At 39.2% G+C, this 26,139-nt stretch overlaps 1 protein-coding gene across 2 annotated transcripts; it reads right to left on the bottom strand.

Moving 5' to 3' along the window:
* Nucleotides 1-554: 554 nt before the first annotated feature.
* On the bottom strand, nt 555-24,527 carry LOC108682854 (transcription factor SOX-8). 2 transcript variants are annotated; one of them, XM_047882290.1, is made up of 4 exons: nt 23,411-24,527; nt 15,132-15,299; nt 4,525-4,764; nt 555-4,122 (listed from the first exon to the last, which is right to left on the bottom strand). In XM_047882290.1, the coding sequence occupies exons 1-4, from the start codon at nt 24,355-24,357 to the stop codon at nt 3,489-3,491; spliced, it is 1,989 nt and encodes a 662-aa protein (XP_047738246.1). In that variant the 5' UTR covers nt 24,358-24,527; the 3' UTR covers nt 555-3,488. The 2 variants fall into 2 exon arrangements, with proteins under 2 accessions (XP_047738246.1, XP_018027588.1); XM_018172099.2 differs by having other exon boundaries at nt 15,132-15,269.
* Between the last annotated feature and the right edge of the window lie 1,612 nt (nt 24,528-26,139).

Genomic DNA, 26,139 nt, shown 5'->3' with positions numbered 1-26,139 from the left:
CTCTCAACCTAATTTCAACTCCTCTTAGTTACAATTACCTAAGCCACTATCACACTCACCCTAGCCTTTTCCTTTAATTAAGTCTCCCTCACTGCAGCTTCTGTCCTTAAAGTCACCCTCTCCAGCCTCTTCCTCTATTCACTCACCCTAGCTGCCAGCTGACATCCTGTGTTGTGTCTTGACTCAAAATTCCCTAATGCTGATACTTCTTTAAATTTAAATCCGCATTCAATTCAGAATTTTCCTATGCTGGCGCTTTCTTACGTTGCATTTCAGTCGCAACAATTGCTGATAAAAATATAAAGCATATTAAACTCGGAATTAAGACCTCTTTTCTATGGTTGTCAATAATGAGCATAGCTGCTCGTATTGCCCAAGGAACCTGAAACCAGTGCAGCTTGATGGTTCAGCTGTATATAAAATAAGTTTTTTTTTCATTAAATACGTTTTATATTATAAATTCAGCACCAGGCAGAGGAATCATCAAAATATTTATTAACTTGATAGATAGTGTACGTTCAAATCGATAAGGTTATGGAAAATCGGTTGGCATTTTTTGGTAACTGGCAGTACGTTTATTTGAAAAGAAGTGTTAAATTAATAATTTTAACACAACAAAGAAATAAAGCTGTTAGGTTGGTATCTTGTCGCAATTAAATAAAAAAGTTCGCTTTACGTAGGTAGAGCTTATTAGCCAAATATTGAAAGTTGGGAAATAATTTTCTACTCGACAAAGAACATGAGTTGATAGCAGAATATCGAGTCATGCACGATCTTTACTCATGGGGACATGAGGGGCCACATCGTAACTAATGGGGACCCATGAGTGGCCTGATCGTAACTCATGGGGACCCATGAGGGGCCTGATCGTAACTAATGGTGACCCATGAGGGGCCACATCGTAACTAATAGGGACCCACGAGGGGCCAAATCGAAACTCATGGGGACTCATGAGGGGCCAGATCGTAATTCATGGAGACATGAGGGGCCAGATCGTAACTCATGGGGACCCGGGAGGGGCCAGATCGTAACTCATGGGGACATCAGGGGCCATATCGTAACTCATGAGGGGCCATATCGTAACTCGTGATGAGTCAAGCGTCTAGGAGAGCCTGTTAATTTGCATGCCGTGGCATAGGACTGCAAAGGCATAGCAGGTATGCAGGATCACAATAACCAATAATTTCACTAAAGAAAGAAGTCGCCTCTGAAAAAATGGCACATACTCTTAAAAGTAAAACTCAAATGAACTAAAAATACAGCACGCCATAGGCTTAACAAATCTTAAAGAGTTCTAATATATACAAAATTAACTTGTCCATTCATCTTTATATTTGATTGTCTGACATTTCATCTCAAAATTTGACACACGACGTAAAGAATTTCACACTCAAAACAAGTCGAGCTTCACAGCCGAAACTCGCTCCACTGTGGAATTGTATGCATTGTCAAGCGAAATGTTTCAAGCGTATATGAAATCTACGGTCAATACTACAAGTATTTTGTTACCTGTTAGCGCTTCTTTTTGTACATAGTATTGTTCTCGACTTCAAAAGTATTTAGCCGTCAAAACTTAAGGCTAAAGCAGTCATTTCTCCTAATAATTCATAATACAGGGTGTACAATGATTCCCGATCGAATTCTCGTACAGATCTCAAAGTAAAAGAACAATAACTCGCACTTAATACTATGAATTTTTCGTGCTCTTTGGCCCAGTGCATACTTATGAAAGCTACAAAAAAAAAAGATCAGCATAGCACAGTGGAAAAGTTCATCCATAAACAAATCACATACGTGTAGAGTAACTATTTCTGAATTTTGTATGACTGACTAGGCACGTTTCTTGGCGTTTAAAATAGGCATACGTTTGAAAATGTTTAATTAAACAGTGCAAAATAGAGATGGAAGTTAAAATCACGTGGTATATATTTGGTATTCTATGTTTTGACACATTCTGCCACTCTAGCTATCAAGGTAATAGCCATGGACCCAAAGAAACCAGCAAATTTACTGATATACATGATCATGAACGATGTTTAGTTTACATTTTATGAATGAAGCACTTTTTCTGTGCTACGTTTCTCCTTACAGCGCCAATTTTCTTTATTGGATCAAAGGCATGACTCCATCATCTTATGACTACTTGGTCCAACTTTTTTCGTCGCTTCGTTTCAGATTTTGGCGAAGGCTAAAAATTTCAGCCATTTTACACTTTTGTAGAATTAAAAATTAAACATAAGAATTCCAAGGCTTCGCTGAAAAAATATGAAAAGCAGCATGGACTGATTTTAAATGCAGCATATTACACAAGTATTGGTTAAAACACTAAAAGCAAAAGAAAAAATTAAATATAGAGTTTACAATTTCGCTGTTTTTCAATATAACTAGGTGTTCAACATCATAAAAAAAACCTTCGAGTAAGACCAACCATGAGACCAACTCTAATTGTTAATATTGTCTTTGGATTAAGCAGACCAATTTTTTCTTAAAGAGAAAGTTATGAGATAATTTAATTAAATAAGGAGAAATCAAGCCTTGAAGACGCCCACAAGGCAACATGAAATATAGGCTAATATATACATAAGATCCTGGAAGCACGTGTCAGTCTCTACACTTATTAGAGGTTGAAGTGCTACCGTGATAAACAGAAGACTTGGTCAAAAGTCATGACTTGATGAAGGAATTTCTTTAACCATGCCTGAGACCTCGGAAGTGAGAGTGAGCCATAAGAAAATTTAAAATTTCGTTACGTAGCTTTTTCGCCATGAGTGTTCCCATGTCGCATGCATGTGTGAGTGACATCATCAACGTCACAAACGTCTCTCTCTAACAATATTTTTTCAAAAAAATTCATTCAGAGGAAATTTTTTCTAATTGAATTTTAACGTTCAACGCAAGAAGTGATTTTGTCCATAGCAACTGCAGTAGCTATAACGGCGTGATACCAACCTAATGTAAGAATTTGTTCATAGGAAACTATAAATTAGACAAAATATAAATTGGCGTCTTGTTTCAAAATAATAATGTACAGTTTGAAACCATCCGTCGGACACGTGAATTTAATTTTTTATATATGGTAAGAGGCAAATTTTTGAAAATACCACAAAACTTTGTGCTTAGAGGTGGAAACGACTAGAAATTATTTATCGAAGGCTTCAAATAGCACTTAACATTCAGCAAGCACGAAAATTTTGAACTGATATTTAATGCTGCTCAACAAAGTTTGATATATAGGAAATTTTAAATCAAGTTTTACTTTAACTTCCTAGAATAAACAGGAACATATGTATATTAGGAAGGAAGGAACAAACTCTTATAAATGCGCGAGAGTTTTCAAGGGAAGAAGTTTTTCAAAAATTCAATAGACAAATTTTTCCGGGCTGGAAGTATCAAGCATCTGAGTACTCACCTGACGCGGCATATACGCTATCCTCTGCCTGGGAGGAGCTCTGATCTCGACTTGGCCTCTCTTGCTTAAACTTCTTATGTCATTGCCACGACGTGGCATATGAATACGAGGCATAATTATAGGCATAGGGTTGAGAATAGTAAATATTGTTAGGAATAAAAGGGTTCATGCCCTTGTGTGCCGATAGCGACGGGAGAGGTTCGTCCCGTCTCGGTGGTTGCAGCTCCACAAGGTCTGCTGTAGCTGGGGGAGGTGATGAACTTCCAGCCGCTTCCCCGGTGTCTGGGGAGTTGTTGGCGATGAGAGGCGACACGTTGCAGTATGTGGGTCCTGAGTACAGGCAAGGTGCCCCTATGACACGACTAGAGGCGTTTGCCTGGACTGGAGTGGGGTAGGCAAGGGGAGATGGAGCGCTTGTCTGGCTGTGAGGCGAGTTGGAGAGAGTGTGAGGTGACGATGTGGTCGACAAAGTCAGGGGGGATGATCCGCTGGGTGAAGACGTGCCGCCCAACTGAGGAGACTGTGAGTAGATGGACTGGTCGGGCCAGAGATATCGGTTCATCTCGGCGCGGTCGATGTCAAGCGCGTCGGCCGTGACGCAATCGCTCACGAACGCGGTCTCGCCAAGCTGTGGGGGGTCGTCGTGGCGGAAGACGGACGGCGAGTGAGGGGGCGACAGGGGCGATGCCCCAAGGAGACCTCCGTTCTTCACCCTAGCAGAAAAATCAAGTTGAGATCTAGGTTGTCCTTACCCATACACGCCGATGTTTTTCATACACTCCTTACACAAATTCATATCATTATTTGGTGAGCGATTGTTTGGAAATATTAGTTTTTACACATTTTTTTAAGAAAAATAGCCTTGCACGCATGTTTGAGAAAAAAAGAATGAATAATGTAATCGGCTGGAATTCTACTCAAATGAGGCTTATATCATACCGTTAGTCATTTCCAACAATTTTGCATTTATGCACCTTTGATTAGCTTTCCATAACTAACGATGTAACGGAAAAAATTAAACATTAAATTCATCAGTCACTAAAATTCAAATCTAGTGCGCTGGATGGTGCGCAACTATCATGCAAACGCTATGCACTAACGTATGACATGCTTACCCCAAGAATGGCGACTGCGGTTGATGTTGAGCCATGTTTAGCAGGTGCTGAGACTGTTGCTGCTGCTGTTGTCCAATAGCTTGGGCATTAGGAGGAGGAGAGTTCCTGCCTGGTACGGTCTTGAGATTCTCTTTACGTCGGCGTGGCTGGTACTTGTAGTTAGGATACTCCTGCTTGTGCTTCTGGCGCAGCTGGTCCGCGCGCTCGATGAACGGTCGCTTCTGATCATCCGTCATGCCTCTGCGTGCAGAAAATAAATCACTCCGTAAAATTTAATTTTAATTTTAATAGCCCATGGTTTATTTTAAGTTATAAAAATTTTCAATCAATATCTACTGTTAAGTGGCACAAAAAAAATTGTTTCGCTCGGCGTAACCATAACCTCGTTTTGGTAAAGATTTCATGTCCGTTATTAGTAATCAGGTTGCGCAGCCTTTAACATAAATTGTTTACCTACTTTAGCACTTTAAATACTTAACAACTGCCGTATTAAAACAGGTCCATTTAAAATAGGTCAACAGTATAGTCCATTAGATGCATAAATTTTATCACTTCTCTTCATTTCGTAGATATGAACTGCCGTAATTCTAAAGTCTGTGTACAAATTCAAAAAGTATACATAATTAATAATGTCTCGCGCATTTTCCCCCGTTGTTTCTGCGTAGCTAATTATTCTTTAATTTAAGACATAAGTGAAGTGTTATGTTTGGCGGTCGGTCTTTAAGCCGCGGGTCTGGCTGATATGTGATCTCAGGCAACACATAAAAGGTTTAAAGGCGCAACTCATTTGTGACGCGTAATTTTATGATGCGAGGGAGGTAAGTTTGAAGTAAAGGGCACATCCTCTGGTGGAGTGAGGGTGAAAGAGGGAAGGACGGCAAGGAAGGGTAAGTTGAGAGCTCAAGTGTCGCTCAGGGACAGATAGGATTTACACCTCAAAGAATAAGTTCTGAAATTTATTCTAGAACAAAGAATGAACTTCGTCTGTCGTTTTAAGTCAGAAACGTATTGTATTTTCTATAATGTGGATAATGTAAAAAGGGAGGTCGGAAATACGCAGTAGACATTTTTTTTATATACAATTCTTTTGAACTTCATTTCACTCCAAATATTTTCCATTTAAAATTTCGTTCTCAGTTTACAAATTTGGCTTCATATAATCAGCCGCTAAAAGTTTACTATGAAGAAAATATCAGTCTATTATATATTCGTTAAAGTTTGTGAGTGTTTGTGTTTATTTATCAATATTTATCGTAGCCGAAAATTATATGGGAATAAAATTTCGTATTAAAAGGGAGAGTCACGAGCCACTGAGTGACATCATCAACGTGGTGTTTACTGTAATTTGAAATTTGGTATTTACTTTGGTAAAATAATATTTCATTTTGAAATTAAGATTTTCGTTTCTTGTAAATTTTGAATACAGAGTTTGAAATTTGCAGTTTAAAATTTGCAAGATCGCTTTCCCGGGCAATGCAGATTTAAGTTGCTAGTATTTAATATATTTCATACAGAATTTTATTTTCTATCAAAATGTGGTTAAATTTTTTAAATAAAAGCCATCCTTAAATATTAAGGAAAACTTTTATCACGATTAAATGTTAATCATGATGAATGTTACTAAATGCTTTTTTATGTTTTTATCTTGATTAAATGTTTAAGATTTCTCATCCTTAACATTTAGTCAAAGTAAATGGGATTAATTTTTTAAATCAAGAAATACTGAGACTGGCTCTCGAAAAAGTTTCAGCGTTTTGATTTAAATAATCATTTGCGCGGATAATTTTTCATAATCAGGCTAAATTTGTGAAGGCAGAGATTGAAAATAATTCTTTTCAAATATAAAATATTTTTTTACATTTTGTACATTTCATAAATTTGGAAATAATAAACTTCTTCTGTGATTTAAAATGCTTCACTTTTACGGATAAATAAAAAAACTGTGATTCCGATCTGCATTTCTATGGATCCTGCAAAGATACTTGGGGGTCACGATTTTTAAATCATTTTTACAGAAATTCTGAGCACATAAATAAAAAACTATGATTCCGATCTTCATTTCCATGGATATGCATGGCAGAGATACGCAAGGCAGCGACATTTAAACTATTGAATGTGATCTCGAAAATTTTTCGAAGCTTAACAAATTCATTACTATCACTCCTGCAATTTTTTTAATCTTTGGGTTCGTGTTTTTACGAGCCTCAGGTCAAGCCGCTGCCTGACTCTAATTGCCGAGGAGGTCCGAGCCAGACTTTCTCACGTGACTGCCCTCACAGGCCGACGCTGAGGGCCACTACCCTCAACCTGCTTATCTCCCCTCGCTGCCACATGGCGGGGCTACAGGTGCCAAACACAGCGCCCTCGGCCGCCCTTGCTTTGCTCTACACATACACTTACCCTTACGCCAATCGTAAATAATACCCTTTATCTTCTGTGTTGCGTACAAAAATCAGCACATTCTCGAGCGTCATGCTTACCGCTTCCTTATATCTTCTATGGAAAAGTCAGATTTTTTACAACTTTGGATATAATAGCCGTTGCAAATTAAGGTAAATTTTCCCTCAATGGAATCTTATTTGAATTATTTTTTTCAAATTTCACCTCCGACACTTGAATAACAACAGGGCACGTAGAGAGTAAATACATTAAATTCAAACAAAAATATATGTTATATAGAATAAATGTCATGTAGTTTTCTTAACAAAGATGTCCTCTGTTTTGGATTATAATCTTTTCATCTCTGCATGGCACCGCTTCTATCCATTCCAGCTTCATCTCACCACCTTTTTACCTCACAACTCTCGCTTCATCGTTCTTCCTTCCCTCCTCTCTCTAACCCTTCTATCCATTCTAGCTCTATCCTCCTCTGTTATCCCTTCTCTCCAACCCGCAACTCTCCTCTTCTTGCAGTGCTCGCTTGAACCTGCAACTCTAGTCTCAATTGCCATGTATCAAATTCTTAACACTGAAATGCAGGCACTGGCTCCTTGAGTTCGATCACTGCACTGCGATTATTCGAGGCTGCAGCGCAGAGAAAGAGAGATCAATTGCGTATAATTTATGAGGTTACAGCGATGGCGGCGAGTGGCGTGAGAACGTAGGCGTGTAGGCCGACGAGTGGCCTAACGGTCCTAATGGCTGTGTTGTTTTTGAAGCGCCGTCACTGTCGCTAGACCTAACAAAGGTGACCCGCACAAGCCCCTGAGGGACACAACGCAAACAAAGACCTGCGTCACCTGCCGTCTCCATCACCACTTGAGGGATTTTTTAGCGAACCAGAAACTCCGTGAAATGACGCAGCCGCGCGCACGCTAACAATAACAACATCGACCCTCTGCCCTCGTATGGAGAGGACGACACTCGAGGCTAACTTGTGGCCCGGGCACTTCAATGTAAAGCACCTGTGGCGCAAGTGGCTGCTGCATTCATGCCACACGCGCTCCAAGTTACATTGTTTCAATTATGCGCGACAAATGTTTTCTTTAAATTCATGTACACTCTAATTAAATGAAACATACAATTTTGTTTTGTACTTTCCGCACCTAAAATTATTGTTGCTATTTTAAACTAAAATTATTATTTTGGAAAATTGCGACATTTAATCGCACCATTGGGTTTAAAGTGTCCCAGAAAGATGACTAGTTCATCAAGGTCGAAACACAAACACAAAAAATGAAGCCGCATATTAGACATGCACCAAATAAGTTGAGCGCTACACTACGAGTCTTTTAATTTCAAGTGATTTCGAAAACTGTCCCTCGATCAGACTTGTCCTTGGCGCCATTCTCTTGTTGCAATTCACCTGCTTTGATCTCTGTACGTGAAGCACCACGGAATTCATGCGTTAATCTCATGCCATCAACACCGAACTATCAGGTGACTGCGCCACTTTTTGTTGACCAATTTTGCTTAAATGCATACTAATTCCTGAAAATTATACTAAAAAATATTTTTTATTCACCCCTGCCCAAATTAGGAATTTGAGTCGGTTATGTTTCGCAGCTGCTCGAAAGAAGCAGTGATGCCGAGCTAAGAAAATTGCACTAGGAATTGCTGCGGTGGTTTACCCTACATGGATACAAGAGAGAATTAGCGCCATTATATCTACGGCCACGTATCAGCCTCCCATAAGCCGCCTATAATTGTCAGCAGCTCGCGAGCGTCTCGATCGGTCCCGAGGGCCCTGACTGCGATAGCGCGTTCCTAGTGCGCCAAAACGACACCACAACGGCCGCGCCGCGACCGTTAGGTCTCGATGTGCTGGCGCGCCTGCCTTCACTTCCACTCAAAAAACACAATCCTGCTCATTTTTTTAAGGAAAGAACATGATTTTGTTGTCCTTGGACTCAAGAATAACCAGGACCCAATTAGCAGCGGGTGAGCTGAGCTAAGAAATACTATGCTTAGAACAAGGAAAATATTCTTTTTTTTGCAGAGAACTGCGTTGCTATCAAGTTTTTGACCTCGCAACGAGAAGACGAAATGGCTAACAGTAACTCATTGACACTAGCTCAAATAACGTATCCGATCGCATTAAACGTTGGTTTAAAATTTTTAATTAATACTAATAAAAACCTGCAAACAATTCAAGAAAAAGGGACTTGGAGTATCATTAAGTCTTAAACATTTTTCTACAAACGATTTTTTTCATAAAATTGTGCGCTACTTATACTTATGCATGTTTTTTCGCTTCATGGAATATGAATAAATTTCTAAAATAATTTACAGAGTTCCTCACTATTCAAGAGCATCAGTAAATTGATCGAATATATAAGTGCATTCCTGAGAGAGCATCTTAGCTCTCGCCATCTTGACACTCTGGAGTGTCAGGCTCTTGAGAGCTGTCTTGTGCTGAACTCTTGCTGTAACGTTTCTAAGCGTCTAAAGCGGACGACCCTAATTAAAATTTTGGACCAAATCAGAGCCGGTCAGCCGTTGGCCACCCAATACTCCCCTATAAAGCGCTTGTTATTTGAACGACGCAGGACTTCGACACGCGATTGCTTGCCTGTGATGTGTGCCAACAGGACTCAAGTAAAGGGACAATGCTAGACAGCTATGCTAATTCTCATGCATGCATGATTGCATTATCTTCTCACATCAGAACATGTTACTCTAGTGCGCAATCATTAATTCATAACACGCGTTAGTCCTTCGTTATTCAAATATTTCCTCATGAGCCCCATTTTTTACTGATGAACCTGTTTTTTTACTTATAGAAGATAGCGACCGCCGTATCTGGCCTCTTGCTTACATGTTCTGTGCTAAATGAAACTTTTTACTTGATTATAGTTACTCCCATTGTCAGATAATTAAACGGCTAAATGAGATGACACCTAGCCTCTCATGCAATCCCAATAAACGTTTTATTTATTTAAATTTTTGTGCACAACATTAAACACAAACAAAAGTCAATCTTTGCTCTTGGTTTTAATGTAATGTGGAATAAAAGCTTTTATCTTCAAAGCCTTATCTTTCGAGGCGTGGACGTTCAGTCATACCGATAAAAAATATAGCGAAACGCCATGACCTCAGCAACGCTAAGTAAATACAATTCACTTCCACTCAACATTCCAATCCTGAACGTCATATTTTTGCAGCTGAAATTGAGGCCTACGCTGATTATCATTTCTTGGGCTGTTTTGTTTAGCAAACATCGAGTCATCCTCACGTCTCACCGGGCAGCTGCGTTTTTTGTTAAAATATACAAATCTCGCGAAATTTATAAGCTGACGTCAAACAATGTGTTTATATAATTTCAATAAGGCAAATGAACACTTTCTAAAACCACAATCTATCAACCCTTGAATGTGAATGTGTGTGAGCAAGGGTAATTTTGAATGTGTGAGCAAGGGCAATTTTGAAATGCTGAAAAAATTAAATTCGCTCATTAATTACCGCAATATTTTTAATTACGTGACTGTAAAGTAAAATCCGCAGAGCAAATGAGTACTTTCTAAGAACTAGCATTTTTTTTATCAGCCTATAAATGATTTGTTAAACGGGAATTATGAAATATAAAATAGCGTTGAAAAATTGTTCGTTCAAAATCAAAATCTCTTTAAGTTTCTTGGCTGTGCAGAAGAAAAAAAAATGAAAATGGTACGCATCTGCGCGGTTCCAAACCAGCAATTGACGCGAATCTAATCTGAAATCTAATCATTTTTTGGCGACTAATCACAAACTCGAACCCTATAAAACTTAATTAGAGCCCTTTAATTACGTTGATCGTGACTTAATTTATCGTCAATTTGAAATTTCCGTATCTAATTATAGGTTTATATTGATAAATAAGGTGATGAGTTGCAACGAATGGTAAGCTTATAACATCGCAAATATTACGGAGAATAGGGCAATAGATTATTATTATTGACAATGTTGCACTAATCGTAAGTCTTTCGCTGACGTTAATTGCGGTTGAATGCTGCGACTGATGTTTTCTTAATACCGAAAAACGCCGTGCGTTGAACAAAGATATCGCAATTATTTTGTTTGTAGAATAACTTTTGTAACAAAATGAGCACTCATATTGCATAAAAAGCTTACTCCAGCAGTTGAAGTTCTCAGATTTAACTCATCACATGATTAACCTTATAGTAGTGTTTGATTTCTTTATCGGCAATTTATGATTTATGGTTGGAAATGCTTTGTAGGGGTTATCTGTAGCTTTCAAACGATTCATTGAAGTCAATGTATCACTTAAAAGTGCTATACACGTCCATCACTGCGGACTATTTGTCAGTCATGCCACCTGCCTGTCTCGTCATGTCTATCAAGTCTTGTCAAGTCTTGTCAAACCCTGACAGTTATGTCAGGTCTCAACCGCTTATTACAATTATGAGCATCTAATAGGCGGCAAGCGAGCGGTAGAGGTTTGGGCTCTGATTATACCTGGCACTGATTTTATCCATTTCTCGAGCAAATTTATTAATAATATTTAAAATATTCATTCCCGATATTATACACTTCATCATCTTCCAATAAATTATTTCAAATATCGTTAATCGGAATTTAAATATTAAAAACAATTTCCCCTTGTTTATAAAGAAATGTCAGAAAATATATAAATATGCGATTCATAACATGTCATAAACCTATACATATAACGAACAATTACAAAGAAATAAAAATAATAAGTGTGTTTCTATGAACTGATGCCAAAATTGTTGCAAATAAAGAAATGTAATTGGCAAGAATTGAATTCGTAAACGAAATGAGAAATATTTCATCTAACAATCCATTTCCCCTTGTTAATAAAGAAATGTCAGAAAAATGAATAAAATATGCGATTCATAATATGTCATAAACCTATACATATAACGAACAATTACAAAGAAATGAAAATAATAATGTTATTTGTATGAACTGACGCCAAAATTGTTGAAAATAAATAAATGGTATTGGTAATTGTACAGGGTGTTTCAGAATTAAGTAACCCTTTTAATTTGTTAATAAATAAAAACTAAGAACGTTATGAAGTTGAAACTTGTTTTATTTAAAAGAAGAACATTTTTATGGTAATATTGTATCCTAGTTTTTAAATATAATATCTTTTAAATGCCCACCACAATTGTTTTGACAAAATAGGGCTCTTCTCTTCGTTGCTTTCATAACCTTCATTAGTGTTTCTGACGAGAGTGCAAATTTTTGATATCCGCAAATTTTCGATAAAGATATTTAAATGTGTTTTTTGAAGGATCCTTGTTTTGAAATGGATCCTGTAATCACGTTGAACTTCTGTTATTGACATCGTTATTGACTGTAGCGATAATTTTTGTTCTTTCTTCTTTGCTGTAGCGAATCATGATGAAAATTTAAGGCTTGATAATTAAACACAAATTTAGCAAGCTATACAGGATAATGAAGTAACTATGATGCAATATTACCATGAAAATGTTCTTCTTTTAAATAAAACAAGTTTCAACTTCATAACGTTCTTAGTTTTTTATTTATTAACAAATTAAAAGGGTTACTTAATTCTGAAACACCCTGTATATCCAAAAGCTCGCGAGTTCGCTTCTTCATCTCATTTGTTGCTATGGAATTATTTCAATCGTGGCCCCAACTTGACGCCCGCCTCATTTTCAGACTCAACCTGAGCAGATGGAAAACAAACAAAACTTACGACAGTGCACTTGAGACCCTCGGCCTCTTGTTTCGAGCCTCGTAGGGAGCAGAAGGGGTTTAGGGGAGTTACATACGTATATGAAATAGAGGTCTAATAATCCTCTAGAAACGCACAGGCTTTATAGAGGAAACTAATGGAGCAATTATGTAGCGAATTTATGGCTGCGAATTCAGGAGCTAGCAGGCGGTGAACGTGGGAACAAGTTTCTCCAAATTAATTAATTCACGTTTCTTCTAATACGTAAGTTTCTTCAATTAATTTGAGAAATTGTACGAAATTCAAACGTAATGACAGGTAAAAGTAATATAAAAAGACTACAAATAACTAATGCGGAAAATAGATGATAGAAAAACGATATAAGCGCAGAGCAAAAGAAAGTATCAGTAAAAGTATTGTTTACATTCTTCCCTGAATGCCTATAACGAATCTCAGTTCCTTCGCCTTTATCGTACGCATTTCATTCGCGTGAGGTAAATGCGTGAAATTAGTAGACACCTTCACATATAAAGGATGAAATATCAATGTTATGCAACCCAAGCCCCGCAAAAAACGTATACCGCACTCTTGAATTACGTAAACATTGAATTTCTCGCGCGATTTTAGGTAGCGAAGTCCCTTGACTACCGTAGAGCAATCGACCCACCAGGATCAGATTCATATGCGAAAATGAAAACTTTGTTTTTGACTCAATAATGATAAATAATTAATTTACCAAAAATTCATGGTCATCTTACAAACATTGATAATTATAATAATGTATCGTGCTTGGCAGCATAGTAACATCGAGGAAACGTCATATATACAGGCACCCTGCAGGCCTCACCCCAACGCCTGGGCCCTAATTAGTGAACTCGTTACGCCACTGATCTCGGTAATAATAATATGTTATTGTCGTGACAATTAGGATAAACGTATAGGAAAATGAACAAACTATTTGGCAATAACAAATTAACGAGGATCAGTTACCGTCATAAGTGCTTTCTAAATTAGTGCTAAATTTTCACATAAGTGATTGGTTGAATTATTTGAATAATATCTTTATGTAATTAGATTTATTTAAGTAATTGATAATTATCATGGGGTCAATACACCATCATGTGTTAAAATTTCTCCCCCTACCGTGAAATTACTTCAGTGATGTAGAAAAGCTCGACAAAATACCCATTATATTTTTTAGTTCAAGCAAACCTTACGCTTCTACGAAAAGACCTATTCCCATTCTCTTTTTCTATGCACAAAATTCTTAAAAGAACTACGCGAATGAAATGGTTTCGCGCCCTATTGGATTTTTTCATAGACATTATTAGTTCAAAATTAAAAGCTAAAGCCGCCAATTAATTCCGGCCATTCAAAGGCCACCAGCGGAACGCTCGTAATTTTCCCCAAGGGAGGGGATGGGGAGCACACGTAGGGAGGTATGGCAGGGTCAGCCCCTTCAACGGTCAGGTCAAACAGTCGGGCGCCAGTTTCAATTTCATCCATAAAGCTGACTGGGTTATCAATTTATAGGCTTTTCTATTGGAGTAAACTCTCACCTTATTAACTGCCCAAAAAATAAATCTACGGCCCCTGCTGAAATATTCATATTTATTCAGCTTTGATTACGAACGAGGTGTTCATTTAAGCTTCTTTCCAATAACAGGTAAGATTGTTAAGAACATCAAAGGACCACGGATAATGGTATCCTGATTAATATATTTCTTGGTATCTATCCAGAAAAAGAACGAAAGAAACTAATTTTGGCGTACGTGGCAAGTCCTACCATATCAATTAATTTTTCATCTTTTATTTCATCGAATCTTTTCTCAGTTTTCAAATTTATATAATAATAGTAGAGAAAAAATGGTACAGACAACAACCCAAAAATTCCCTACTTATTTTTCTTCGTGACAATGACCACTGAACAAGAAATTATACAAAGAAATATTTCTGAATTCATGAGCTCAAATACAATGTGTGAGAAATTGGACCTCCAATGACGTTGATCACGATCTTTGTAGCAACTATAAAAAAATCTACGGACGAGAGCACCATTTACACACACTCTTTAGACGAGAGTACAATGTCGGTGGTAGGTTTTAGTGTCGCAAGTCTTTTCTGGAGTGATCAATAACATGGGATCAGGCATGTAATATTTTAAGGTCTTAATAAATCACTGAGTTATGGAAAGTTCGTAAGTGAAAGTTAGAAAAATTTAAGCTGGTCCAATGTGTAAACGAGTTGAAGAAGAGCGTCTTCTAATTGCTTCAACCACTTAGCGATAGAATCCCGAGCGATTTGCCTTGACTTTATATCGTTTAATTAACAGAAGAGTTAAAAGAAATACTTTCATAAATACATTGACTATGAACAAATACGATTACTGGCCAACTGACGCACCCGTGTTACACAATTTTTATATCATAATTATTTTCCACCATTCTCTATTAGGTTAACTATTCTTAAATTGCATGAGGAAACCACAATTGAAACTCACCTCCAGATCTTGCCAAGACTCTTGGAGAGCTCAGCGTTGTGGACCTGCCGGTGCTGGCCTGAGAGCTTCCTACGCGCCTCCTGCGCCCACACCATGAAGGCGTTCATAGGACGCTTGACGTGCACCTTCTGGCGACCGCTGCACCGCGACACGGGCGCCACCACCAACCTGCACGTGAAGTAGCTGAACTTGGGCAGGACACGCGACATGCAAACTCAACATCGACCTTATCAAAATATTTTATGCGACAGACGCAGCTAAGTCGTAATGTGGTTTTAACACATATGAATGAAATTTATATCTTGCAGGACACGTTACATGCGCACTCAACATCGACCTTATCAAAATATTCTATGCGACAGAGGCATTAAGGTCGTAATGTGATTTCAACACATACATTAGTCAAACGTGCAATAATTGTACAGTTGTTATCAATCAAGAAGAGTAAACAGTCCATCAAGCAATGACAAGCCGACATGAAACAATCCTAGTTTCTTCCAGCATCATGCCAACATGCAAGAGTTGTCATAAAGCATTAATTCGGCTTGCATCAATGATACAGTTGGCAGCAATGCAAGCCAGGTAAGTGACAGACGCTGTTCACTCAATGAAGTCGCAGAGCCGCAGACGCGCACGGTTGGCCACGCAATCAGTCTGGCGCCGGGTGAGACTTGGCTTATCGGCGCGATAGCGGCGCTGGAGGTCGCGACGACGGGATTCATGGCGCGGCTCTGAAGTGGGCGACTGCGGCTGTCAGCCATCAAAGCTACACCGCCCTCGCTTTTCAGCTCGACTAAAATTACCCTAGAATCTGTGGCTCGGCTAGAATTACCCTATAATCTGTGTGGTTTGATCAGAATTACCCTAGAATCTGTTGGCGGTAGGTGATAGCTGGGCGGCGAGATAGCGGGTGCTGTGACGCTGATAAGACGCTTAGAGTAATTCATACAACACTCCCACGCTGCACATCAGGCCTCAGAGTGGCGCCCGTGCGGTACACTGCTGGTGCCAGTGTCGTCAGGGCAACTTGATGTAGACAGTGATGGAGTACCTCGGTTATTGCTACAAATAGAGTTGCAGTCTAATATACGACCTTATCATAATTATGGTATCATAATATTATCATAATTATGAGCAGCTTGCGGTTATTTTCGACTAAAAAACCACATAATTTAAGTTTTGCCCGTTGAATCTGTGCTCTTCAACAAATACCTCAGATGTTTTTTCTCATTATGGATATTCACAATCAATTGCTGCTTCTCGCAAGTTCTCGGAATTATTTTTCTCCATTATCGAGGCAGATAGCTTCGCTTTTTCAGCAAGTTAAACATTAATATTGCCGCAAAAATTGCAATTTTACAAGAATATTGAGCCAATTTTTTTCGGAAAACAATACGGACATTGCAAATCCACCGGCTAATCGCCTGCTGTCTTTAAAAAATTTTTAATACCATCAAGAAAGACAAATTTAGGGAAAAAATTATTGAAAAGGCAAATTTTCAGATAAAAACAACTTAAAAGAAGCATGATTACAGGACTAAAAAACCTTCGTGGAAAAACAAATTCACTATGTTGACAGGTTGACAGTAAATTTATCAAACGCTATGATAATTTTCGTGCCAAGCTCATGGTGGAAATGGTCAAGGTTCCGACGACTCAATTAACACAAGGAGCGAGTGGCGGTGTTACGCCAGGGCGCCTCGAGCACTACGACGACTGTATAGTGTTTCCGTTTTGGGTGTTCCGCCATTTACGATCGTATGAAACCACGGACCTGGTAGGAATAGCATTGAAACTTGTGCGTAAAAAGGTTCCTTTAGGACTTTGAACAGTTAAGACCAACTAGCCAGAGTGCTACGCTTGAGCTCCGCGGTTTTAAAAGTCACGAGCTGCGGAACCGACTCACAGTTCCGCTATACGGTCAGTTTGTGCCAGAGTGCCGCTCTGACTCTTTTCTTCCGTAAACACGCTAAAGAGCGCATTTTAAAGGCCAGTTTACGTGGTCCTGAGTTGGGGCTTTTGCCCAACTCATCATAAGCTGAAGGAGCCACCAAACACTAAAATTATTATGGCGAGCTAATTATCAGTCACTTTTACAATGCTAGTGTATTCGGCATTTCTCATTTTTCTGTAGCAGATCAGAGGCAAAGGCAGAGTGAACTTGAGAAACAAAAGATAACTTTAATCGTGAATATGAATCTTGCGACGTCTTTTAGAGGCGGCGACCCTTCATGGCTTTTGGACTGCTACGTCCGAAACATATACTAAGGATACTATAGGATAAGGATGTCAATGAGCAGAATAATAATAATAATAAATAATTTAACTGGTCTCTAAATAAGGTCTCTAAGTGAGGCTAACTAAGGTATGTAAGCGTAAATTATTTTCGATCAAACAACGCTAAGATGTGTACATTATTAATGAAAGAATATAATTGACATTGTTAATTTTGTAAGTGAACTAGCTAAACGAAGTTCAGGTCATTCGAAGGATCTTTTCCAATTTCACAATTTAGAAATATTTATTTTCTAATATGTAACCATACTTTGTTCAGATTACATATTTTTTCTTTTCTTTCAAATTTTAGGCATCACAACAGATGATTCAAAAGATTAAAATATAACGGTTACCTACTGCAAAAATGTTAATGTGCTATAACCTCCCCACAACTGAACACCAGAGGTGAGCAGAGCAGTATACTAATACTTTGCTTTAATGTGTGTAAATAAATATTTATTTCCACCAAAATTTCAATATTTAACTGTGTTGGCGATCAGCGTCCTACAACAACTAACAACTCTGGGTCGCCTTGACTGCATTATTCTAACATAGCCTGGCATACCCAATTATGCCATCGATCTGATATGCGGATTAATCCACCAGTCAACATCCTTCAACAAGCTGGTATATGCTTATCTACCAGATAATGTTCTGCAACACCTTGGTATACATTCATATATCTACCGGATATGCAGTGACGTTCAACAACACTGTTAGAAAAATTACCGTTAACGGTATTACCGGCGTTTCAGTGGCCGGTCGGCACGTGAAAAGTAACACCGTGTCGCCGTTTTTATTCTAATTTAACACTAGAAATCCGTAAAACATCTGATAAAAACGGCGAAACAGTTTATTTTCACGGGGCGACCGGCCACTAGAACGCCAGTGGGACCGTTTTTTCACCGTTTTTTCTAACAGTGAACCTAGTAATACTCATCTACCAGATAATGCTCTGCAACTCCTTGGTACACATACATCTATATATATAAGCGATATTCTGTGTCCTACAACAGCCTATTATTTGAGCCTGTCGTAATAATTTACGTTACATACCCGGCACTTGACGAATTCCGGTTTCGTACGTCGTCAAATCATAACCTTCCCAAGCAATGGAACTTCATATCGATAATTGATTAAAAATCATTATTCTGTTCGCATCTGAGGTTGATAATTTATCAAAACGCGACTGTCCTAAGAATTTAACATATTCAAACTGAGAATTTTCTAATCGAAGGTACATAACTCAATAATCAACGAAATAGTAAATGAGTGGGCTCCGTACCATAGAAACATTGTGAAATGTTGCGATGCTTGATCGAGCATTGCTTTCGCTAGCTATGCATTTTCATTGTAAACAGTGCACTATCCAAGTACCGATCCCTATGTACTTCCCAGGCCTCAATACCAATATGTACTATTTCGGCCCGATACCAATGTACTGTCCTCACCTCGATACTAATTAATGTACTATCCAAACCCCGATACCTATGTACATATCAACGCCCCAATGTGCCATGCATGCTAGCCCCGTTTCGAATGTACTAAGTCTTGAAATAATCTGACTCTGCCCAATCAACGACTGTTGAAATAAGCTCGAGCGATAGTCATTAAGTCAACGAACATGAGAGATAAAATGCAGGTACACACTATAGGACGCGATGTGCGGTCATCATTTTAGCGTCACAGAACCCAAAAGACGGGAGAACTGGATGACAGATAGCCGAGATTGTCCCGGGTGTAAAGTGTGTCACAAGGCTGATATCGGCGGAAGAGTGAGTCATCTCTATAACCTGGCTTCCTTCGTTGGTATTTTCTTAGCTCCCTCTCTCAATAACTACGTCTTCAGTATTTGCCATTTTTATCTACATGTTACTCGGGAATTCATCCTTGATCATTTGCTCAAACAATTATATTGTTGTTATACAAATTTATTGGCTAACCTTACCCAACAATGCTATGGAAGAGAATTTCCGCTAGATTCTACAAGACTGCAAAAAACTTTGAGGGTTTTGAGTCATCAATTGATTGCTCTGACGTTTCTCAATAGCGTCATTCATCCAACAATCATTCGTGTAATGTAATCGTTTTCCCACACCTTTAATGTACTATAAATATCCGGGGGTCCCTTTTATCACGGTAATATTTAGATTATATAAACAGCAACAAGATCGAAAAACGTTTTGCATAAATAAACTGGATGCAATTAGTGAGATTCATTTAAACATTTCCAGTCCGGCGATTTGACGCACATTCTATATTCTATTCTATATTCTCTTCTATAGCGAAAAATTCTAAAATCAAAACAAATCTTGAGCTTTGTCGCTTCTTGCTGGCAGTCAGTTCGATTGAATATATTCATGATCGCACTTACTCATTAGTGACTTTAGGTCAACCTTTACACATAAAAAAATTAATTAACGTTCTTGAAAAGGGGTCAACTTTCGTTCTGATTCTAGTTATTTGTTTGCTGCGTTCAAGATAAGAACATCCAAACGGGGACGATATGGCTTGAATTTTTAGTAAGGTTTATCACGAGCTGTGTGTGGGCTATCGCTGTCTCTATAAAAAGAACTCGGAACTCTCAAGCACTTCCTTCTTCATGCCGATAGGCTTAACTCACGCCATCAAATGACCTGTCGCAACTCTAAACAAATCATGATTCAACCAGAAAGTTTGATATCAAACCTTACAATCTCTATTATAGGCGCCTAGACAAATGGTATAAATGCTAAAAAATATCAATTATTTCTACACATTAACGAATCTGAACAAATTTCATCACAAAAATGCAAATATCAGCATAGTGAAAATTTTTGTTGCTAGCTAAAAATAAGGGAGATGTTCTTCGAATATTGTCGATATATGCGATGAAGATCTTCTTTATACATGCCTCACAAAAGACGCTATAAAATCCCTGAAGCCGAACCCAATTTACTAGCTAAGCCAAAACTCAACACAGATCTCGCACTTATTACTGGACATGCTAAATCAATTCTGGTCCCGTCGAAATTATGTCAATAAGAAAAGAACAAATAACACTAGTAAAATATAAGAATAGATCCGCATATACAGTATATTGCGTTTTGGTTTTAATAGTAGCAAAAGGTAAGAAAAATCACAGTATGACTGATCAACATTCACAGTTTCATGAATTATGCAAATTAACGAATCGGAATTGATTGGATTCTCGTTATGTGAATTTATGGCCCCACAGGCATGTGTTCTCTATGTTGCTTCTACACCGTGTGTCCCCAAAAAAACGATATTTAACTTTGAACGGCTGTAACTCGAAAAGTAATAGAGTTAAAAGAATTTGAAAGGTAAGGATTTGTTCCCTATGTCTTTCTGCATCTCTCCACCAAAAATCAGACAGATCGATGTAGCCATAAGCGTGTGATAGAACTTTCAGTGACATGTACTAAAATCGTGCTTGCGCAAAGTTTTAGTAAGATCACTTTGCATAATCATTACGTTGTCTTGACATGTTTTCTATTCGCTGTTTTATTTTTTGTACCTTTGGTGAGACAAAATCATGGCAATCTTTGGTGAGAGGCAATCATGACAATCTTTGGTGAAACACAATCATGGCAATCTTTGGTGAGACACAATCATGGCAATCTTTGGTGAGAGGCAATCATGACAATCTTTGGTGAGAGACAATCATGACAATCTTTGGTGAGACACAATCATGGCAATCTTTGGTGAGAGACAATCATGGCAATCTTTGGTGAGAGACAAGCATGACAATCTTTGGTGAGACACAATCATGGCAATCTTTGGTGAGAGACAATCATGACAATCTTTGGTGAGACACAATAATGGCAATCTTTGGTGAGACACAATCATGGCAATCTTTGGTGAGAGACAATCATGATAATCTTTGGTGAGACACAATCATGGCAATCTTTGGTGAGAGACATTCATGGCAATCTTTGGTGAGACGCAATCATGGCAATCTTTGATAAGAGACAATCATGACAATTTTTGGTGAGACACAATCATGGCAATCTTTGGTGAGAGACATTCATGGCAATCTTTTGTGAGACACAATCATGGCAACTTTTGGTGAGAGGCAATTATGGCAATCTTGGGTGAGAGACAATCATGGCAATCTTTGGTGAGAGACAATCTTGGCAATCTTTGGTGAGAGAGAATTCCAAAACCAAAGATTGCCTCTCACCAAAGACTGTCATGAATGTCTCTCACCAAAGATTGCCATGATTGTTTCTCACCAAAGATCGCCGTGATTGTCTCTCACCAAAGATTGCCATGATTGTCTTTCACCAAAGAATGCCATGTTTTTGTCTCACAAAAGATACAAAAAATAAAACAGCGAAAAGAAAACATGTCAAGACAAAGTAATGATTATGCAAAATGATCTAACTAAAAATTTGCGCAAGCACGATTTTAGCACACGTCACTGAAAGTTCTATGAAACGCTTATGGCTACATCGATCTCTCTGATTTTTGGTGGAGAGATGGAGAAAAACATAGGAAACAAATCCTGATCTTTCAAATTTTTTTAACTCTATTACTTTTCGAGTTACAGCCATTCAAAGTTGGGTATCGATTTTTTTGGGACACACTGTGTATATGCCCATCAGTCGGAGACAGTCGTCATATTTAGCTCTCGTATTGTTTATGTTGAATATCTTCAGAACTGTTATTTTTTAAATATAATTTTATTACAATAATGCTTTCAGAACGTGTACAAACAATTCAAATTAGATTTCCGCAACGTTTGTTACGAGCATATAGAAATTTATGAATGTATCTGGTATTTTTGTCAGTATGTGTTTCATGGTATAGGGAAGCAAAACTTGACCTCATATGCTCTGATAGACGCAAGCACAACTTGATAACTTATATCCGGGTACAAGGAAGCAAAACTTATATAGCCTGGTATAACAGTAGCACCACTTATACCTTGCTATGTGACAGCAGCCAAACTTTACGACTTATACCCTGGTTTGACAGCAGCACAACTTCATACCACTTGTACCCTGGTCCCTATAAATGTACAACCTTCAATTTAAACCCTAGTACATAAACGCAAACCTATACCAACCACTAATATCCCGGTACATGAAGGCACAACTTGCCAACTTATACTCTGTTACACGAGCAGCACAACTTGACAAGCAATATATCATGGGCATCATAGCGCACCGTCCCTGTGGCTGACACTGCGGGACTTCGACGCGTCTGCATGGCGGCTGCACTCACCCGCGCGCTGCATCGATGCTCCCAACCAGGCATTTTATATTAAAATAATGTTGATTAATCATTTGTTCCATGAAATCAACTCGCAATCAACTTTATTTTATCTTAATTTATCTGGGAGGTCTTGATTAAACGACGCAACGCAGTGCGGCAAACTGGCTTGAAGCTTTGTATGAAATTTTAAAGCTACTCGTCTGCGTTTTCCGAATGATTGCAAATTAGCATCAGAAAACAATACGAAAATGTTAAGACCCCATTCATCCTTATTTTAAATTCAGCCATTTACTATAAGGCTTGAATTCCGTTATAAGTAATTGAATGTAATGCCAAATTTAAGGCGAAATACTGGTTGAAGCAAACTTAATTAACCTCTCTCGCGTGACCGATTATATGTAAATTCCAGAGAATTAGCCTCTAATTAATAACCAAATTTAGACTTTTCCTCGTACCCGATTATGTTAGCGAGTATCTTCCAGATAATTTGCCTCTAAATAATTATAGCTCAGTCTAGAAAGCTAACACTGAGAGTTGTGGGTACTTTTATTCAATCTTGCGCACCCTTTCTTGCCGTACACACTGCCAGCAAGTCATGCGTAATGCTACGTCAAGCGTACATTTAAACTGAAATTATCGGAGCAAAGGTCAAGATGCTACAAATGCTACAAATCATAGCAAATTAAGGTCAAGATGCAACTAATTAAGGTCACCCATGCAGTGCTGCTAAACTTGATGCCTTGAAATTAAATAAAATTGTCATATGGATGATGGACACCTACTTGTTGGCCATTGGGATGATGGACCAGTCGACGTCGTCGAGGATTTTGGTGACCGCGTCGCTTATTCCAGCGCCGAGCTTGTGGGGGCCGCGGCCCCCCGTCGTAGCTCCGGGGCTGCCCCCCGCATCATCAGGGTCTGTCACTCCGTGGTCCCCTGCAGTGGAGCAGTAATCCGCCGAGTGACGAGTTATGCTGACGCCGTTGTTAACGAGGATGTCAACGTTGACGTCGCGGCTCAAAAGTCCTGACACGAGCGGCGCGTCGCTGGTCGAGGTGCCTGACAATGACGAGGTTGACGAAGCCGACGACATGAGACTAGGGGAGGAGCAGGATGCTTCTGACGAACACGTGTAGCTTAATGACAAACAACTGGCAATGCTGCACGGAATGCTACTGGCAATATTGTTGGAAATGCTGTTGGGAATGCTGGTGCTGCTGGAAACTGAAGTAGAGGACGCGGACACTGGCAGGCACGACGCTGCTGAAGAGGTCGTCGTCTGATGGTCGCCAGATACAGCCCCGCTGATGAAGGCATAGCATCCGTCGTTGGTGTGGAGGCTCCTGTGGGCCACCTGCAGTATACCTGGCAGGTCAGGTGAGGTCATCATCAGGTTGCTGTCGTCAGACGAACCCAACACCTGCAGGTGGGAAGCGCTGTTGGGGGACGAGAACATGGTAGTCGGAGACCCCTTCTCCTCAACGTACGAAACTCTCATGAGAGGATCCTCGTAGTCTTCAGCGTGGGACTTGGTCTCCTTCCCGTGCGTCGGGAGACTCGGGCTATCTATGCTATCTATGTCGTATTTAATCTCATGCAAAAGAGGCGACAGGCGTTCTGTTTTCACACCGGTATCCATTTCGGCACCACTGTTATTATATTCTTGTATTTCGCTTAATCTTGACTCATACTTTAATGCAGCACTAGTTGGAATAACAAATACTTTCATTTATCGACCTTTTTCCCTCTTATTTTGTCACATGCCCTAAAAGGTTTCCGACTTAGGGGTCACGAGTTCCAGAACTTTGATTGTACGAAAAGCCTTGTTGGAGAGATCACGATACGGCAAATGCCCTGAGGCGATACTAGAGTTCGCGGCTTGGAACACGGCTCATCAGTCCCGCTGAATCACCCGAACAACCTGTTCTTTGTGCAGACGCCTCCTCCTCTCCTCGAAGTCGTTACTAACTCCGCCCTCGTGGCTGATAAGGAGTCGGGCTGCCCCGCCTCGGTCCCTGATAGTGAGGGTTGACCGCTCTCAGTGCCACGACGGTGCCACCAATGGGAGGCGCAGTGACTGCTGTGCCACCTGTTCACCGCCAATGAGGAAGAGCTGGTCTCATCTGCCTGCAATGGAGCACGCAGATATTTCTTCGTGAAGATTATCAATAAAGTAAATCACCAAGCACGGGGCCAAGTTGTTGTAGAACACCGATGCGCTAGCGGCAGCTTCAAGTTACGATACTCAATATAACTTCTTGCAGCAGCAGCAGCCATCTTATCCTCATTTGCTTTGCGTGCTAGTAAAAAGTAAAAACAGAATACAAACTTTAGTAGTTTAATAACTAAGAAATTCAACGTTGGTTTTTCATACGCAAAGGAAACCTCAAGATCAAGTTCCCGCAAATAAAGTTATTCAATAGCAGAAATTATCAAAATTTTTGATTATTAAATTGATCTCTCCTTGCTTGTTCAAATTTGGTTTTCTAGATAATAATTATGATACGTTCGGTTATGCAATGAATATTTTCAAGAGCTTCGACGATTTCATTTGAAATTAAAGCCGACGCTGAACCTCTCTATATCTGCCATTGTGCCAGTGCTGCTCAGTGCTGCTCAGTGCTGCTCAGTGCTGCTCAGTACTGCTCAGTGCTGCTCAGTGCTGCTCAGTGCTGCTCAGTGCTGCTCAGTGCTGCCCAGTGCTGCTCAGTGCTGCTCAGTGCTGCTCAGTGCTGCCCTGCGCAGCCTAGTGCTGCTCAGTGCTGCTCAGTGCCGCCCAGTGCTGCTATATAGGTGCTGCTCAGTGCTGCCCAGTGCTGCCCAGCATTGCTCATGCAGTGCTCTGTCATCAAGTTTCGTACGTGGTATAGATCGAGAGACGCCAATATGCGTATAGCTTCGGAGCAATAATAAACATAGCAGCACAGCGTAGAAAGATATACAGTACTATAATTTATTCGCAGTTACAGACAAGTTTTTGTCCCTATTTCGAACCAACTTCTTTCCTGTTGAAGATTTACGAAAATGAATTTCTGCTCTGATTGTCATTCATTCAAGTTACTATATATAAACAGCAAGTCTATGCATTCTTGATTAACCGAATGAAGGAACGGGAGCAGAGGGCTAAAATTTTTGATTGTATATATAGTAGTTTTGAAATGCTATGCCTGAACCAACCGATGAACCGAAAAAAAATCTATTTTGTTCTCTGTAATAGTTTTGTAAACTTTTTATTACATTGTCAGCTAATTTTCAGCAGCTAACGAGTTGATGTTTTACCCCGTAGCCTAAATTTAGCACTGATGTATTTTTCACACCGTGCAGGTACAATTTAGAGTATTCAATATAGGTTTTAGGTTTTAGGTTTTAAATGTCAGGATGTCCGAGAGATCAAGGGTATCTTCCGTTGCACCACTTGAATATATGAAGGTTAGTGACTTGAGTTGCAATTGAAGTTCTCAAGTTATATTTCAAGTTCTACAGAAGATATTTTCCTGACGATACCTAGATT

The sequence above is a fragment of the Hyalella azteca genome, unplaced genomic scaffold (assembly GCF_000764305.2).
Source record: "Hyalella azteca isolate HAZT.00-mixed unplaced genomic scaffold, Hazt_2.0.2 contig1316, whole genome shotgun sequence".
NCBI classification, from domain to species: Eukaryota; Metazoa; Arthropoda; class Malacostraca; order Amphipoda; family Hyalellidae; genus Hyalella; species Hyalella azteca.
This window is presented reverse-complemented; position numbering and strand designations above follow the sequence as displayed.

What these genes read in the sequence shown, in the direction of transcription:
- LOC108682854 (XM_047882290.1), bottom strand. Translation starts at nt 24,357, where the DNA reads ATGAAAGTATTTGTTATTCCAACTAGTGCTGCATTAAAGTATGAGTCA. An exon ending in ATCATCCCAATGGCCAACAA is followed by an intron (nt 15,300 to 23,410) that starts GTAGGTGTCCAT and finishes CTTCACGTGCAG; the next exon opens with GTTGGTGGTGGCGCCCGTGT. An exon ending in CCGCAGTCGCCATTCTTGGG is followed by an intron (nt 4,123 to 4,524) that starts GTAAGCATGTCA and finishes TTTTTCTGCTAG; the next exon opens with GGTGAAGAACGGAGGTCTCC.